The sequence below is a fragment of the Mustelus asterias genome, chromosome 8 (assembly GCF_964213995.1).
Source record: "Mustelus asterias chromosome 8, sMusAst1.hap1.1, whole genome shotgun sequence".
NCBI classification, from domain to species: Eukaryota; Metazoa; Chordata; class Chondrichthyes; order Carcharhiniformes; family Triakidae; genus Mustelus; species Mustelus asterias.
Window position 1 is genome coordinate 26,654,986 of NC_135808.1, and position 15,278 is coordinate 26,670,263.

Genomic DNA, 15,278 nt, shown 5'->3' on the forward strand with positions numbered 1-15,278 from the left:
ATATGCCTTATTCACTTTGGGAGATAATCTGCTGTAAATGAGATTTTAAAATTATTATATAGGCAGAACTTATAGAAACATAGAAAATAGAAGCAGGAGTAGGCCATTCAGCCCTTTGAGCCTGCTCCGCCATTCATTACGATCATGGCTCATCATCAAATTCAATATCCAGGTCCCTACTCCCCCCTTCCTCCCATATCCCTGGATCCCTTTAGCCTGGAGAGCACTATCTAATGCTTCTTGAAATCACACGTTTTGGCCTCAACTACATTCTGTGGTAGTGAATTCCACACATTCACCACCCTCTGGGTGAAGAAATTTCTCCTCACCTCAGTTCTAAAAGGTTTACCCCTTATCCTCAAACGATGATCCCTAGTTCTGGGCTCCCCCACCATTGGGAACATTCTTTCTGGATCTACCCTGTCTAACCCTGTTAGAATAGTATAAGTTTCTACAGGATCCCCTCTCACTTCAGCCAAGGAGCATCTGAAGAATGTGATGGAATACTCTCCACTTGCACCCATTGGATGGGTGCAGCTCCAACAACATTCAAGAAGCTCAACACCATCCAGGACAAAGCAGCTCACTTATTGTTATCCCTTCCACAAACATCCACTCCTGTAGAAAGCCCTTCCATACGTTCAAAGGTACATATATATATGTATGAGAGAGAGATGTGTTGCTGAAGCTTTTGATCTTTCACCCACCAGGACAAATGCAAGAATTCCAAATTTCCAACCATCTCCACAATTTACACTCCAGGAGAAAAGGCTGCTGAGTGGTTGGGCAAGTTGGGGGCGGCACGGTGGCTAGCACTGCTGCCTCACAGCGCCAGGGACCCGGGTTCGATTCCCTACTTGGGTCACTGTCTGTGTGGAGTCTGCATGTTCTCCCTGTGTCTGCGTGGGTTTCCTCCGGGTGCTCCGGTTTCCTCCCACAGTCCGAAAGACGTGCTGGTTAGGTGCATTGGCCATGCTAAATTCTCCCTCAGCGTACCCGAAGAGGGGATTTTCACAGTAACTTCATTGCAGTATTAGTGTAAGCTGACTTGTGACACTAATAAATAAACTTAAAAGAACTCGATTCTGATTGGCTGAGGCGTTGCCATAGAGAAAGCAACAGGCAACTATATGCTCTCCATGCTTTCCAGGTATTTCAAAAAAGGCGCAAGGCTTAATCATATTGCTTTTGTTTGTAGTGAACGGACGGTATGGAAGTCTGGCAATTCTAGCAAACGCAAACGAACTACGTTATGAGCTCGATCATCCCAAATTGGTTGTGAGCATGGCTATTAGTGCACTCAGAATTGTTCAGAAAGTGCTGCCTGATCACAGATTCCATTCTAATTACAGTTTTCAACTGCATGAAAAGCACATCCCCAGCAGGTAATGAACTGACGAAGGAGCGTTGTGTTTTGTACAAAATGCAAACACCACAGCTGTTGAATGTCAAGAGCGATGGTTAGTGGCCATAGAGTCCAAGAGAAAGGAGGTTGTGCTGAACATATACAAGGCACTAGATAGACCTCAGCTGGAATATTGTGCACAGTTCTAGCTGTCACGCTATAGGAAAAATATGAATGCATTGGAGAGAATGCAGGAGATGTTCAAAAGAATGGTTCCAGGGATGAGAAACTTCAGTTATGAGGATAGATTGGAGAGGTTGGAACTGTTCGCCTTGGAGAGAAGAAGACAGAGAGGAGATTTGATAGAGATGTTGAAGGGGGTTGGACAGAGTAGATAGGGAGAAACTTCCTGCTCTTAAAAGAATTGAGAATGAGAGGGCACAGATTTAAAGCGATTTGCAAAAGCAGCAAATGTGATGTGAGAAAAAACTTTACCATGCAGTGAACCTTTAGGGTCTGGAATGAGCTGCCTGGAAGTGTGGTAGCAGCAGGTTCAATCGAAGCATTCGACCGGGTGTTTGACGATTACTTGAATAGAAACAATGTTCAGGGATAAGGTGTAAAGGCAGGGGAATGGCACTAATTCATGATGCTTGCCCGGAGAGACGGTGCAGACACTATGGGCCAAATGGCCTCCTTCTGCGCCATGACTATCCTGTGATTTGGTGAAGTGTTGTGCTTTGAACAAAATACATTATCAGGAAGTTAACAGGAGGAAGCGGTGAGGTCTCTGACAATATCTGAAGATCTATCCCTAGAAAAGGTGGGAGCCTCACTCTGTGAATGGCAGTGTGTGCTGATGTAATGCTTGATGCTGACTGACTCCTGCACTCTCTGATGTTTCACCTTGTCTTGGTGTCAAGAGCTCCCCTGAACAGATATTGGAGCCAGTGCCATTTTTAGCACAGCCAATCCTTAGGCAACATGCCAGCACAGTGGTTAGCACTGCTGCCTCGCAGTGCGAGGGACCCGGGTTCGATGCCCAGCTCAGGTGACTGCAGAGTCTGCCCGTTCTCCCCGTGTCTGCTTGGATTTCCTCCAGGTTCCTGGTTTCCTCCCACAATCTGAAATATGTGCTGGTTAGGTGCATTGGCCGTGCTAAATTCACCCTGAGTGTATCCAAACAGGCACCGGAGTGTGGCGACTATGGGATTTTCCTAGTAACTTCATTACAGTGTTAACATAAACTGAAAAGTGTTTCTGAGGCCCCAAATGGTTTAGCCGTGATCTTGTGGGATGATGGAATAAGTCTGAGGTGCCAGATGGCCCAATCCTGTCCCTGTCATGCTCCCGCCAGTTGTTTTTATTTTCCTTTTCCTCCAGGTGTGGCTGGATGTCTCCAGGGTTTCCAGCACCACAGAGTATTTTCTGCTGTTTGAATCTAATTTGCACTTGTGGATTCAGCCTCGGGGAATTTCGCTTGCTGGCAAAGAGGGGGATTTGTTTTAACGCGCGGAGGTTCTCAGTGAACTTTCACCAGCTCGGAGGCCGGGCGCTGGCTATTGGCGAGGGACGACTCGATAAGTAAGGCACAGAGAGGCGAGGGTGCAATGAAGACTTTAATTCAGTTTGGCAGCACACACAGGCAATTAGCTTCGAGAGCAGAACAATCAACGAAGTGATTTTCACCTCCCTCCACCATGCTTACAATCAGCTAGTTTGATCATTCACGGAGACTCTTAGGCCAGAAGTTTACCTCGCTCGGGGAGGGAGGGGGGTGGTGGAGGAGATGGGGCACATGCCCGGCCCTCAAGGGCGCAACATCGCACGGGAAGGTGTGGGGCGCGTGCGCAGACATCATCGCGACATTTCGGTCGGTGGGCGTGGAACGGATTGGAGGTGCGGCCCACGGACAATCGGGAAGGCAATTCAAATGATTTGACGCAGCCCGTCCGCTGGTACGGTTGGTGGGCGGGCCGAATGGCCAGGCAGGTCTTTGCAGTTAAGCTGCAACCTCGATCCGGGGTGGGGTGAAAGGTCAGTGTTCAAATAAAATGAACAAACGTGTCTGGGTGGGGCTGAGAGGTCTGTGTCTGATGATGTAGGGACTGATGTATGAGGAGAGACTGACGAGGTTAGGATTGTTTTCTCTGGAGTTCAGATGAATGAGGGGGAATCTCATAGAGAGATATAAAATTCTAACCGGACTAGACAGGATAGATGCAGGGAGGATATTCCCGATGGTGGGGGAGTCCAGAACCAGGGGACGCAGTCTGAGGATTCGGGGTAGGCCATTTATGACTGAGGTGAGGAGACATTTCTTCACCCAAAGAGTGGGGAGCCTGCGGAATTCATTACCACGGGAAGTAGCTGATGCCAAAACATTGAATGTATTCAAGAGTTGGCTGGATATAGCATTTGGGGCGAATGGGATCAAAGGTTACAGGGAGAAAGCAGAATTAGGCCATTGACGATCAGCCATGATTGTAATGAATGGCAGAGCAGGCTCGAAGGGCCGAATGGCCTCCTCCTATCTTCTACGTTTCTATGTGTCTGATCGTGCCGCATCATTTTAACATTGATATTTATTTTTCATGGGTCAAGAGTTTCCCGGGACAGATCCACTGAAGCTGTTCCATCCACCCCACCCCTTCAAAACCCTGAGGGGGCAAACTGGACATGCCAGCCTTCCCTTTCCTGGCGCCCGCCCTCCAGCGCAATGCCCAGCCGCCAGAGCGTGTACAACACAGGATGGCCATTGTCGTTATCACGATCTCCGGAAAAGAGCATGTTTCACATTCGCCTCCCACACCAACCCCCCCAACCCTGGCCTTCCCACACCCCCCTCCCCACCCCCAACCCTGGCCTTCCCAAACCCCCCTCCCCACCCGCCCCCGCTGATTTCGGATGCACCCCAAACGTAAAATTCAGGCCCAAGAAAATTCATGCTATTTGTTATTCTCTATAAAAGCAGCACTTTTAAAATTAAACTGATTAACTTAATTTTGTTCGCTGTTATGGAATTTATGAGAAATTAACACTTTGCTAGGGTGAAAAAATAAAATCACAGTAGCACGCTAGAGGTTACAGGTCACGCTTACAATAATCCGAGGCCTTGATAGATTCTGCACCATCCGAAGCGGGTTACAATTTGCGAATTCTAGCCCTCCAGCCCCGCAGCGAAGAAGAGGGAAGTTCTAGTGGACACATTCTTAGTCGTTGGCGGAAGATTAGTGAGTACAGCGCGCGGTCGGAGCTAAGACTACGAGGAGCATTCTGCGTTTGCTTTTCATCCGCACAGATTGTCTCTCTAACCCAACCGCCGGGCAGAAGAGCCGCTCAGTTTTGCCGCAAGTAGTATTTCCGCTGGAGAATCAGGGCGACGACCAGGGTGAGACACGCAGCCGACAGCATGCTGAAGGTGTACCTGGAATAACCGCCTCCTTTCCGCTCCGGGTCAGGCCGGCCTCCTGCACAAGGGCAACAAACATGGGAATTAAGTTGCCGTCTGCCGCAGGTTATCTCGCAGTTCAGAGCTGCCCTGTTAGGGGGCTCATTCGTTCGGTAACCTCTGCGCCAAATGTTAGACACTTCACATGCAAGGTCAGGTTAAACACGAAGATCACCATCAGGTGGAGTTACGACCGGCTGACGCTTAGCACTGTGGTCAAGAGTTGGGGAGCAATTTTAACTCAATTTTGGCCGACTTTAGTCTTATTTTAAGTCTGAGATATGGGGTGGTGGAGTTGAATCAAGGAATAAGAACAATGTTGAAAAAATGACATGTGCAGTCGAAGCTTTTCGTCTTGCACTCATCAGGACAAAATCGCAAGGGTACCCAAATGGCCAAAAGGAACAATAATTTATACCACATGGGAAGAGAGTGCCGATTATTTTGCCGAGTGCCCAATCAATCAGCACTCTCTTGTGCAGTATCAATTGCTGTTCCCTGCATTGCTGGCATCCTTGTGAAGTGTCCTGATGAGTGCCAGGCACAAAGCTTTGACATGGCACCAGAACTCAAGTTCTGTGTGACTGTTAATTGGAATAATCTTGGCCTAAATTGTTTCAGGTTTTATTTTGCAAGGAGAATTTTTTTTTAGAAGTGTCAAAATTAATAACTTAAAATGGCTCAAGAGTTCAACCATGCCAATCTGGTTTGTCAGGCATTAAGTGGTTTCCCATCCCTTCAATGTGGTAAAAGGACCCGGAGGCTCATTACAAACCAGAAGTTCCCCGTCCACCATTGTGGTGAAGGTCAGAAATGTTAATGTGTGGTCCTAGTTACTGAAAGTGGCTTTAGGATATTTACAGAATGTCCCTGTCTGGAGTCCCCATTAACTGATTGGAGTGCTTTGAGGCTGTAGGTGTTGACAGAACTCAGGAAATTCATGTGGTATTACAGGCAGTCCTATATTGGTCTGACTAATCAGGGCAAGTTGTAATATACACTTACCTGAAGGAGCAGGAGTGGCAGAGATTTCTCTCATTTAGCTGGGCATCGTGAACTCCACTTGGCACTGCTCCCTCCAATCCTGCCAACCACCCAACCCACCCTCCCTGACCTATTCTTCCACCATCCCCCAATCACCATTGCACCAGTCAGACCTTCTGATTCCCAAACCATTCCACCAATTCCTGATCCAACATCCGGCCCTTTCCTGACCCTATCACCCACCCATTCCTTGCGCAATAACCAAGCTGTTCCCTCTTCAACATCCCTCTTCAACATCCACTGAATCAGTGTCCAGCCTTCCCAATCACCTATCCTTACCCATTCTTTAATCAATGCCCACTTTTCCCAACTCCATGTTTGCTAAGCAAGTATCCAACCCATTCCTGACCCAATCACCTATACGCTGATCCAAATTCCCACACATTCCTGATCCAACATCTCATCCATTCACAAATCAAGCCCGACTCAACCAACCAATAATCCTCAACCCAATCCTATTGCCCACATTCCCAATCCAATCACGTGCTCTTCCCAGACAAACTCTTTATAAAAAATTATTTCATGGGATGTTGGTGTCGCTGGCTAGACCAGCATTGTTACGGAGCCCTAATTTTCCCTTGGGAAGGTGATAGTGAGCCGCCTTCTTGAACCACCGCAGTCCCTGAGGTGTAGGTACACCCACAGTGCTGATAGGGAGGGGGGCTCCAGGATTTTGACCCAGCAACAGTGAAGGAACGGCCAATATATTTCCAAGTCAGGATGGTGAGTGACTCGGAGGGGAACCTCCAGGTGGTGGTGTTCCCAGGTATCTGCTGCCCTTGTCCTTCTAGATGGTAGAGGTCATGGGTTTGGAAGGTGCTGCCTAAGGAACCTTGGTGAGTTTCTGCAGTGCGTCTTCCAGATGGTACACATGGCTGCCACTGAGCGTTGATGGTGGAGGGAGTGAATGTTTGTGGAAAGGATGTCAATCAAGTGGCTGCTTTATCCTGGATGGTGTCGAGCTTTTTGAGTGTTGTTGGGCTGCACTCATCCAGGAAACTGGAAAGTACTCCATCACACTCGTGACTTGGAAACAAATGGAAACAAGATGTTGAATGGCTCGGAGGGGAACCCCCAGCTGGTGGTGTCCCCATGTTTCTTTGCCCCTGTCTTTCCAGAGTGCTAGGGGTAACAAATTTGGAATGTACTTTCTAAGGAGCATCTTGTAGATGGTACACACGGCTGCCACTGTGTGTTGGTGGGGGAGGGAGTGAATGTTAGTGAATGTGGTGCCAATCAAGTGGGGCTGCTTCGCCCTGATGGTGTTGAGCTTCTTGAGTGTTGTTGGAGGTGCACCCATCCAGGCAAGTGGGGAGTATTCCATCACACTCCTGACTTGTGCCTGGTAGATGGTGGAGAGGCTTTGGGAAGTCAAGCAGTGAGTTACTCGCTACATGATTCCTGGCCTCTGACCTGCTCTGGTAGGCACAGTATTTATTTGGCTAGTCCAGTTCAGTTTCTGGGTCAATGGTAACCTGCAGGATGTTGATAGTGGGGGATTCAGCGATGGTAATGCCATTGAATGTCAAGTTAGATCCACTCTTGTTGGAGATGGTCACTGCCTGGCACTTGTGCAATACAAATGTTACTTCCCACATTTCGAATCAACCACACTTCTAAAACTAGTATTCCCACCTTCCCCGATCCAATCACCCACCATCAATGATCCAGACATCCCACTCTTCCTGTCTGATTCCCCACCCTTCCCTCCTGATTCAATCTCCCACCCTCTCGGACCTATTATCCCATGTTTCCCCACTGGATTCCCCATCCATTCCCAATTTTTGTCTAGCCTTGCTCACTTACCTAAGGTGCCACTGGCCTGATCCTCCATGCAGCTGTGCTGCCGACAGCTCTGCGCAACTTGCCGGCTGAGTGGGCTTTGGGCCCCAGGCCTCGGGCCCCAGCTTTCAGGAATGGGAGTTGCAGCCTGCGGCTGCTGTGCACCCAGTAATAGGGGTGCCCCGATTTCTAGGCCACAGTCAGGGAAAGTAGCGGAGATACACAAGTAGCGCATTAACCTACAAGCAGACGCGGCTCGCCATGTGGGGAGACCATCACGGACCGAGCGAGAGACGGGAAAGGCAACACACCCAGCGGGTCCACGGGGAACACTATGGGCCCCTGGGAGAGGCGAGCAGACTTGAATTTACTCTCCGCCACTTGGAGGTCGCGCTTCCTTCTCCGTGGGATGCAGCCCTGCTCGCACCGGTTGGGAGCGTGGTTCACGTGACACAGGATCAGGTCACAGAATATATAGACTTGCGGGAAGGACTGGAATTTGAACACGTGGAAACTGAAGCGCTGCTTCCTTGAATCGCTGCTCTTGTAGGTTTTAAACGTCAGGTCGCTGGCACAGCTGCAACACAAGAAACGCACAGTTAAAGATTCGGTTGTGAGGCTGCCAAGGGTCATTTAAAAAATAAACTCAGGTCAAATGTGCAAAATAGTGGGGTAAGGCAAATGTCAGGCCAGGCCTGTAATAGGCGGCCAATTCCATATTGCTTTCTTCTTGCTTGAAAAAGCCATTTTATCGAAGTTTTTTACCCTGCACGCACCAGGACAATCGCAAGAATACTGAAATCGGGGGCAAACACCAACCTGACACCATAAGAGGAGAGTGCATTTACCTATACTGGAAGCTACATCTATTAATACACTGAGCCCCATCCTTTGCAGAAAGGACAGGTACTCACATTGCGTTTGTTTCAGCTAAACAAACTAATAGACAGCCGTCCACTGGTTCATTCCTCAGGGTGATTCCTTGACCAATCAAGCCACCTGGTTTAAATATTCAAACAATGCTCGGCAGTTTATTATCAGACAACATCAACTGGTGCACTCTCTATGCCAATGCTTCCACCAAACAGCGCCTACTTGCCAACCGGTCAGCACCCTCTCCTCAGATAGTATAGAGTTGTTTCCCGGGCTAATTGTCCTGATGAGTGCAAGATGATAAGCTTGGAGGAAATGTCTTTCACAGAATCACAGAATACTTCAGAGCAGAAGAGGCCCTTCGGCCTATCGAGTCTGCATCAGCGCATGATAGGTCCTGACCTGCCCACCTAATCCCACTTGCCAGCACTTGGTCCATAGCCTTGAATGTTATGGCGTGTCAAGTACTCATCCAGGTACTATTTAAAGGATGTGAGGCATCCTGCCTCTACCACCCTCCTAGGCAGCACATTCCAGACCATCACCACTCACTGGTAAAAACATTTTTCCTCAAATCCCCCCTTAAACCTTCCACCCCTCACTTTTAATTTGTATCCCTTCGTAACTGACCCTTCAACTAAGGGAACAGCTGCTCCCTATCCACCTTGTCCATGCCCCTCATAATCTAGAACACCCCAATCAGGTCACCCCTCAGTCTTCTCTGCTCCAGAGAAGATAACCCAAGCATATCCAACCTCTCTTCATAACTTAAAGGTTCCATCCCAGGCAGCATCCTGATGAATCTCCTGGTCAAAATACAATGGGTTTTAACGAGGGAGCTTAAAGTACATTGTTAGCAGAATGGCCCCACCCAAAACCACCCTGTCATGTGATCAAGACTGGAGCACTTTGAATTGCCTGAATGATACAGCTTTTGGATTCTGTCTTCAGTTGTTGTTTAACCTCAGAAGAGAAAAAGGGAGTCCAGATGAGCAGCCTGCCTATGACCTTCATCTCTCTCAAAGCCTGATCTCCAGAAACTACCCTGCATTTCACCCTACAGCATGAAATAATTCTCAGAATACACCAAGAATATTTTGTGACATCTCCAACAGCCTCAACCCCCTAGACAAAGCCAGCTTCGAGAAGCTACATTGGACATGGACCTAATGGAGTCTACGCACATCAATTAATGCCAATATCTTTAGGTTTTCATAGAATCAATACAGTGCAGAAGGAGGCCATTCGGCCCATCCAGCCCGCACCAACAACAATCCAGGCCCTATCCCTGTAACGCCACGGATTTACCTTGTTGGTCCCCCTGACACTAAGGGGCAAGTTAGTTTGGCCAATTAACCTAACCTGCACATTTTTCAAACTGTGGGAGGAAATCAGAGCACCCAGAGGAAACCCACGCAGACATGGGGAGAATATGCAAACTCCACACAGATAGTGACCCAAGCCGGGAATTGAACCTGGGTCCCTGGTGATGTGAGTTAGCAGTGCAAGCCACAGTGCCACTGTGCTGCCCCAAAATGTTTGATAAGTATCTCGTATCTTCTTTCTCTGCCTTTCTACCTTGTATGTTTGTGAGAGTAAATGTCTGTTGTAATCGAGGCCTCAGGGTTTGAACGCGTTAATAAATCTGACTTTCATTTTGACTCAATGAATTTGCAGAAGGATTATTTTTAACATGGGAGGTTTGGGAAACACATCTGAACCCATTCCAACACGGGAAAGGATACTCAGGGAAACAAATTCGAGATATCTAATAACTCAGGAGTCGGTTGTGAAGGAACCGTGCTTTTATTGCACAAAATGAAAATAAGCAATAACCACAAGCCTGTGGTGAACGCAGCAGGTCCTAACCGGGGCTAAAAGGTAATGGATCCACTCAGGGTCTTGCTTTATACAGGGCTCGATATGTGAGCTCCACCTGGTTGGCTAATTAACAATCACCAGGGAGCTCGTATTCAATGAGGTCAATTAGTGATACCCCGTGTAGATGATGGGGGTGATCACAAAATTAAATTACCATAGAACAGTAGGAGGAGAGATAATAATTCAATTAATCTCTCCCTTATGTCCATAGCACTAAATTAATTGCATTATTCATTAATTAAGAAGTCAGGATGTTGAGTGGAACTTACATTCTTCCTCAATATAAAATTATTGGAATTAACTAGTCGGACCCAATTTCCGAGGGAGGTTTGCCACCCAGAGGTTGTCCAGTCTCAAGTTAGCATAGTGAGACAGAGGCCTTTATCTCATTCAGACAACCATTGCTGCTTGCAGTTCACCACTGCGTGATTACTGTTAGACCTCCCAGTTGGGTGCTCTGTGCCTTTAAATAGATTCGGGTGTGAGTTGTACCGGAATGGCTTGTCTGGGGAACTGATTGGATCAGGTATAACCCCAACTTCACTGCCACCATTTACTCTTCAGTAAAGTCAATGGAGAGTGAGCTCTGGTGGTGCATTAAAGCGGGAACATCACTCATCCCGTGTGGTTTCCAAACTCGGTGAGTTAGGTTCAAATCACCCTCTTCAAGGGGCAGCTTGAGAGTGTGAGTGTGTGTATATATAGAGTGTGTGTGTGTGAGAGAGACTTGTGCGTGGGGGGGGTGCAGTGTGTAGATGTGAGTGTGTGTGTGTGAGAGGGCGTGTGCATGTGAGACTGTTTGAATGTGTGTGTGTGCAAGCTTGTGTGTGAGCATCTCTGCAGTTGTCTGTGGGTGGGTGTGTGTTTGCGAGTGTATGTGAGATTGCTTGTGTGTGTGTGGGTGCAAGCTTGTGTGTGTATGTGTGTGTGTGTGTATACATGCTTGTGCGTGTGTGTGTGTGTGAGATTGTTTTTTTTTATTCATTCATGGGACATGGGGGTCGCTGGTTGGCCAGCATTTATTGCCCATCCTTAGTCACCCTTGGAGGCGAGAGTCAACCACATTGCTGTGGCTCTGGAGTCACATGTAGGCCAGCCAGGTAAGGATGACAGATTTCCTTCCCTAAAGGACATTAGTAAACCAGATGGGTTTTTCCGACAATCGACAATGGTTTCATGGTGATCAATAGATTCTTAATTCCAGATATTTTTTCTTGAATTCAAATGTTTGAGTGTGAGTGAGTGAGTTATTTACACTCTCAGGTTTCCCCCTCATTCTCACCAACACTCACTCAGTGGGTGAGGGCGAGTAAGTGAGAACTCTCAATTCTACTTTATTTTTGCTCAGCAATTGTTTCTTTCCTTAATATTTTGAAATTCAGTTCAATGGAGACGTAGTCCCCTCAAGCGTAAAGGTTGGAGAGGCTGGTCTACAGCACCGACCTCACTGAGGACAACCTGGAACTTCCTGCACACAAGTGGCTATTCAAAGCGCTCACCAATTGGCCCCACACTTCTAAAAAGGTAGAGGCGATGTTGTTTCTTCCTTCTTGATGATAGACATACTTTAGGAAGAATGCCGAGGTCTTGGAGAGGGTGTGAGATGGGATTGCTCAGCGTGGGATCAGGGATGAAGCACTTCAGCTAATCTGGAGAGTCTGGGGAAGGCTGGGATGAAAGGCTGAAAGGAGATGGAATGGAGCTGTGATGGGATTTGCTCAGAAGTCCCCAAACTGTGGTTCACCATCTAAATGGAGGTGGCTGGCATCCCCTCCACTGAGAATGCACCAGCATCAAGTCCCGGGGCGGTGTCCAGCCCTGCTGTTACCCTTCCTATCCTCAATCTCTCTCTCTGAGCCATTGACCTAATGGAGCCTTGCGGAGCGGTGAGGTCTCCACTGCCAAGCTGCAGCCGGCCTGATCCCAACCTTGTCACCCTGGCATTGCCCAACCTTGGCACTCTGGCACTGCGGCACGACCTGCGCTCCAATATCGATCACATCAAGACCCTCAGCCTCTGCTGCTTCCCGGCCAACGCCCGTGAGCTGGAATGGCTCAGATTTATTAATGGGCTGGTGAGTACGTAAAATAATAACATTTACACCAAATATGTTAAAATGCCACAGTTTGGCAGATTTCCATAGTGTTCTACATGATGTCAATTTTAATAGCACGGAGGCTTGATTGTTTTTGTAAGCATCTGGGGGTCAAGTTAATTTTCAAGTGTCCAAAAATGGGGTTGTTCTGGGGAAATAATTTGGGAAGCAGTGGCTTAGATAAAGTAAGCTGATGGAGCTGCCCAATTTTACCCCTGACCCAGAGTAAAGGAGACTAATATTCAGGGGGTGGAATTTTCCTGTCCCGCCCGCCACGGGAATCATAGTAGGTGGGGCTGGACCATGCAAAGGTTCATTGGCCTCGGGTGGGAATTTCCAGCCTTGGGGCAAGCACAGCCGGAAAATCCCGCCTGTGACACTTCTGTGCCTTTAAGAAATGTATTTTTTAAATCATGTTCTCTGCAGTTTGTAAGCCAGCCTTTTGTTTTTGTTGTGGCACCAGCTGCCTGATTAGATCTTTAGTCCTTTTATTCCTGCTTAAATGGTTTAAATGGGGTTTTGTTTATTTTTCATCTGGGCCTAATGCACTTTCTGGGAGTTTACAACCTTTTGAATTGTTGTGGGAAGAATGATTGACAGGTCAGGTGGGACAGTTTTGTTTCTCTCCCAAGCATTCTTTCACTTTCAGTTTTAGATGCTGGCTGGTTAGAAGCTGTGCGGAATCCAGACGGACAAGTGTGCTTCTGGCCTTTCTCCCTGGAGTGAAAATTCTGCTGTCGGTGGTTTGCTAGCTAGTAACGAGAGGCAAGGATTGGCTCTGTCTCTTACATGTGGCTTGTTGGCTAAAAGCTAGCAGCAGGTAGTGGCTTTATCTCTACCTTGCAGTCTGCTGGAAGTTACAAGTTTCAATTCCCCAGCCAAAGGACTAAGTTCCAAAGTCACGTGAGCATTCTTATTTTCTGTGTTAAATCTTTAGCAGGTGTATGTTTATGAGGAGGTTTGTTGTATTGGAACAGTGCATTTAGTGGTAAAGGTTTATACAATGTCATGGTTGTGTTTTTCCTTGTTTGTAATTGGTAAACGTTACTGCTAATTTTCTTTCTATACATGTTAACTGTATTCTTAAATAAACATTGTTTGATAAAAGCTCCATTTGAATCGTGCCAGTAGTGAAACATCTCATGCTTACCTTGGCCAAATTCAAAGTGTAAAACTTTTGGTCTAGGCTGACTTCATAAAATACCTTGGACTTTCTGACCTGGATTATGAGACACCCAAAAACCCCCTCCCCGGTGTCGTTCCCGGTTAGTGTTACAAGTACACGGCTCCAGGTTGTGCATTGGACGAGGGTGCCCCAAAGAGGTAGCTGCGGCGATTACCCATTCTCGATGATGGTGTAGGGCGCCCGGTTGGAGTTGAGATGCGGGGCAGACACGCAGGTGTCGGTGAAGATTTGAACGCCGGTGTCAGCGGTCTCCGCCTCCATCTGGATGTACAGCGTGCCGTTCAGCTCAGCCTGGTAAGGGAACTGCACGATGGGGTCGTTGAAATTGACCGAATGGAAAAAGCGAAAGGATACGTTATAGTGGCCGAAGCGCACCAGGTGGTTGGTCTGCAGCATGAACCCCATGGTGATGCTCTCGTTCAGCGACATCTCACACTTGATCTCGATCTCCAGCCGGTGGATGGGGGTCAGCGGGATGCTGCCGTAGATGGTGTTCACGTAGATGATCTTCCCGCTGTCGTTCTGCGGCAAGACGGAGTTTGGTCAGTGGAAAGATTCGCGGTGGCTAGGATAGGCTGGGAGGGGTGAGGGTGGGTGGGGGCAAGGTCATCTGGGAAACTATTAACAGCAAATTAGTCATTCCAAATCATATCCCTGCCAACTACACCAGGGGTCTTTTTATAACACAAACAGCTTCTTCCCTGTCAGACTTTTGAATGGACCTTCCTTATATTAAGTTGATCTTTCTCGCCACCCTAGCTATGACTGTAACACTACATTCTGCACTCGCTCCTTTCCTTCTCCCCTATGAACGGTATGTTTTTGTCTGTATAGCACGCAAAAAACAATACTTTTAGAATCCCTGCAGTTCAGAAGGAGACCATTCGGCCCATTGAGCTGCACCGACCACACTCCCACCCAGGCCCCATTCCCGTAACCCCACATATTTACCCTCCTAATCACCCTGACACTAGGGTCAATTTAGCATAGACAATCCACCTAACCCACACATCTTTAGCCTGTGGGAGGAAACCAGAGTACCCGGAGGAAACCCATGCAGACACGGGGAGAACGTGCAGACTCCACACAGACAGTGACCCGAGGCCAGAGTTGAACCCTGTGAGGCAGCTGTGCAACCACTGTGCCACCGTTATGCCCCAATACATGTGACAATAATGAATCAAATCAAATAGTATGGTCTGCTGAAGCACGAAATTCCCTGTAACATGGGGACCATCTCAGATTTTCACCAGGTTATTCTGGTGCCCTAGTAAACCATGGAAGGCAGAAAGGCTCGTCAGCGAATGACTGAGCTCCAAGTGCTGGAAAATGGAATTGGAATGGATGGGCGCTTGATGTCCAGCAAAGATACGATAGGCCGAAGGGCCTCTGTCGGTGCTGTAAAACTCTATGATTCATTGAGGCAAGAACTCACTGAGGCCCCTCAGGCAGCACCTTCCAAACTCATGACCATTGCCATCTAGAAGGACAAGGACAGCAGATACCCGGGAACACCACCACCTGGAGGTCCTCCTCCGATACACTCACCATCCTGACTTGGAAATGTATCGGCCGTTCCTTTACTGTCGCTGGGTCAAAACCCTGGAACTCCCTCCCTAA

The 15,278-nt window shown here is 48.0% G+C and overlaps 1 protein-coding gene across 1 annotated transcript; it reads right to left on the reverse strand.

Annotated features, from left to right (window-relative positions):
• Positions 1 to 2,952: 2,952 nt before the first annotated feature.
• On the reverse strand, positions 2,953 to 8,033 carry LOC144497861 (uncharacterized). Its single transcript, XM_078219300.1, has 2 exons — positions 7,647 to 8,033; positions 2,953 to 4,815 (listed from the first exon to the last, which is right to left on the reverse strand). Exons 1-2 carry the CDS (start codon positions 7,855 to 7,857, stop codon positions 4,685 to 4,687), a joined length of 342 nt encoding a protein of 113 aa, XP_078075426.1. The 5' UTR covers positions 7,858 to 8,033; the 3' UTR covers positions 2,953 to 4,684.
• Between the last annotated feature and the right edge of the window lie 7,245 nt (positions 8,034 to 15,278).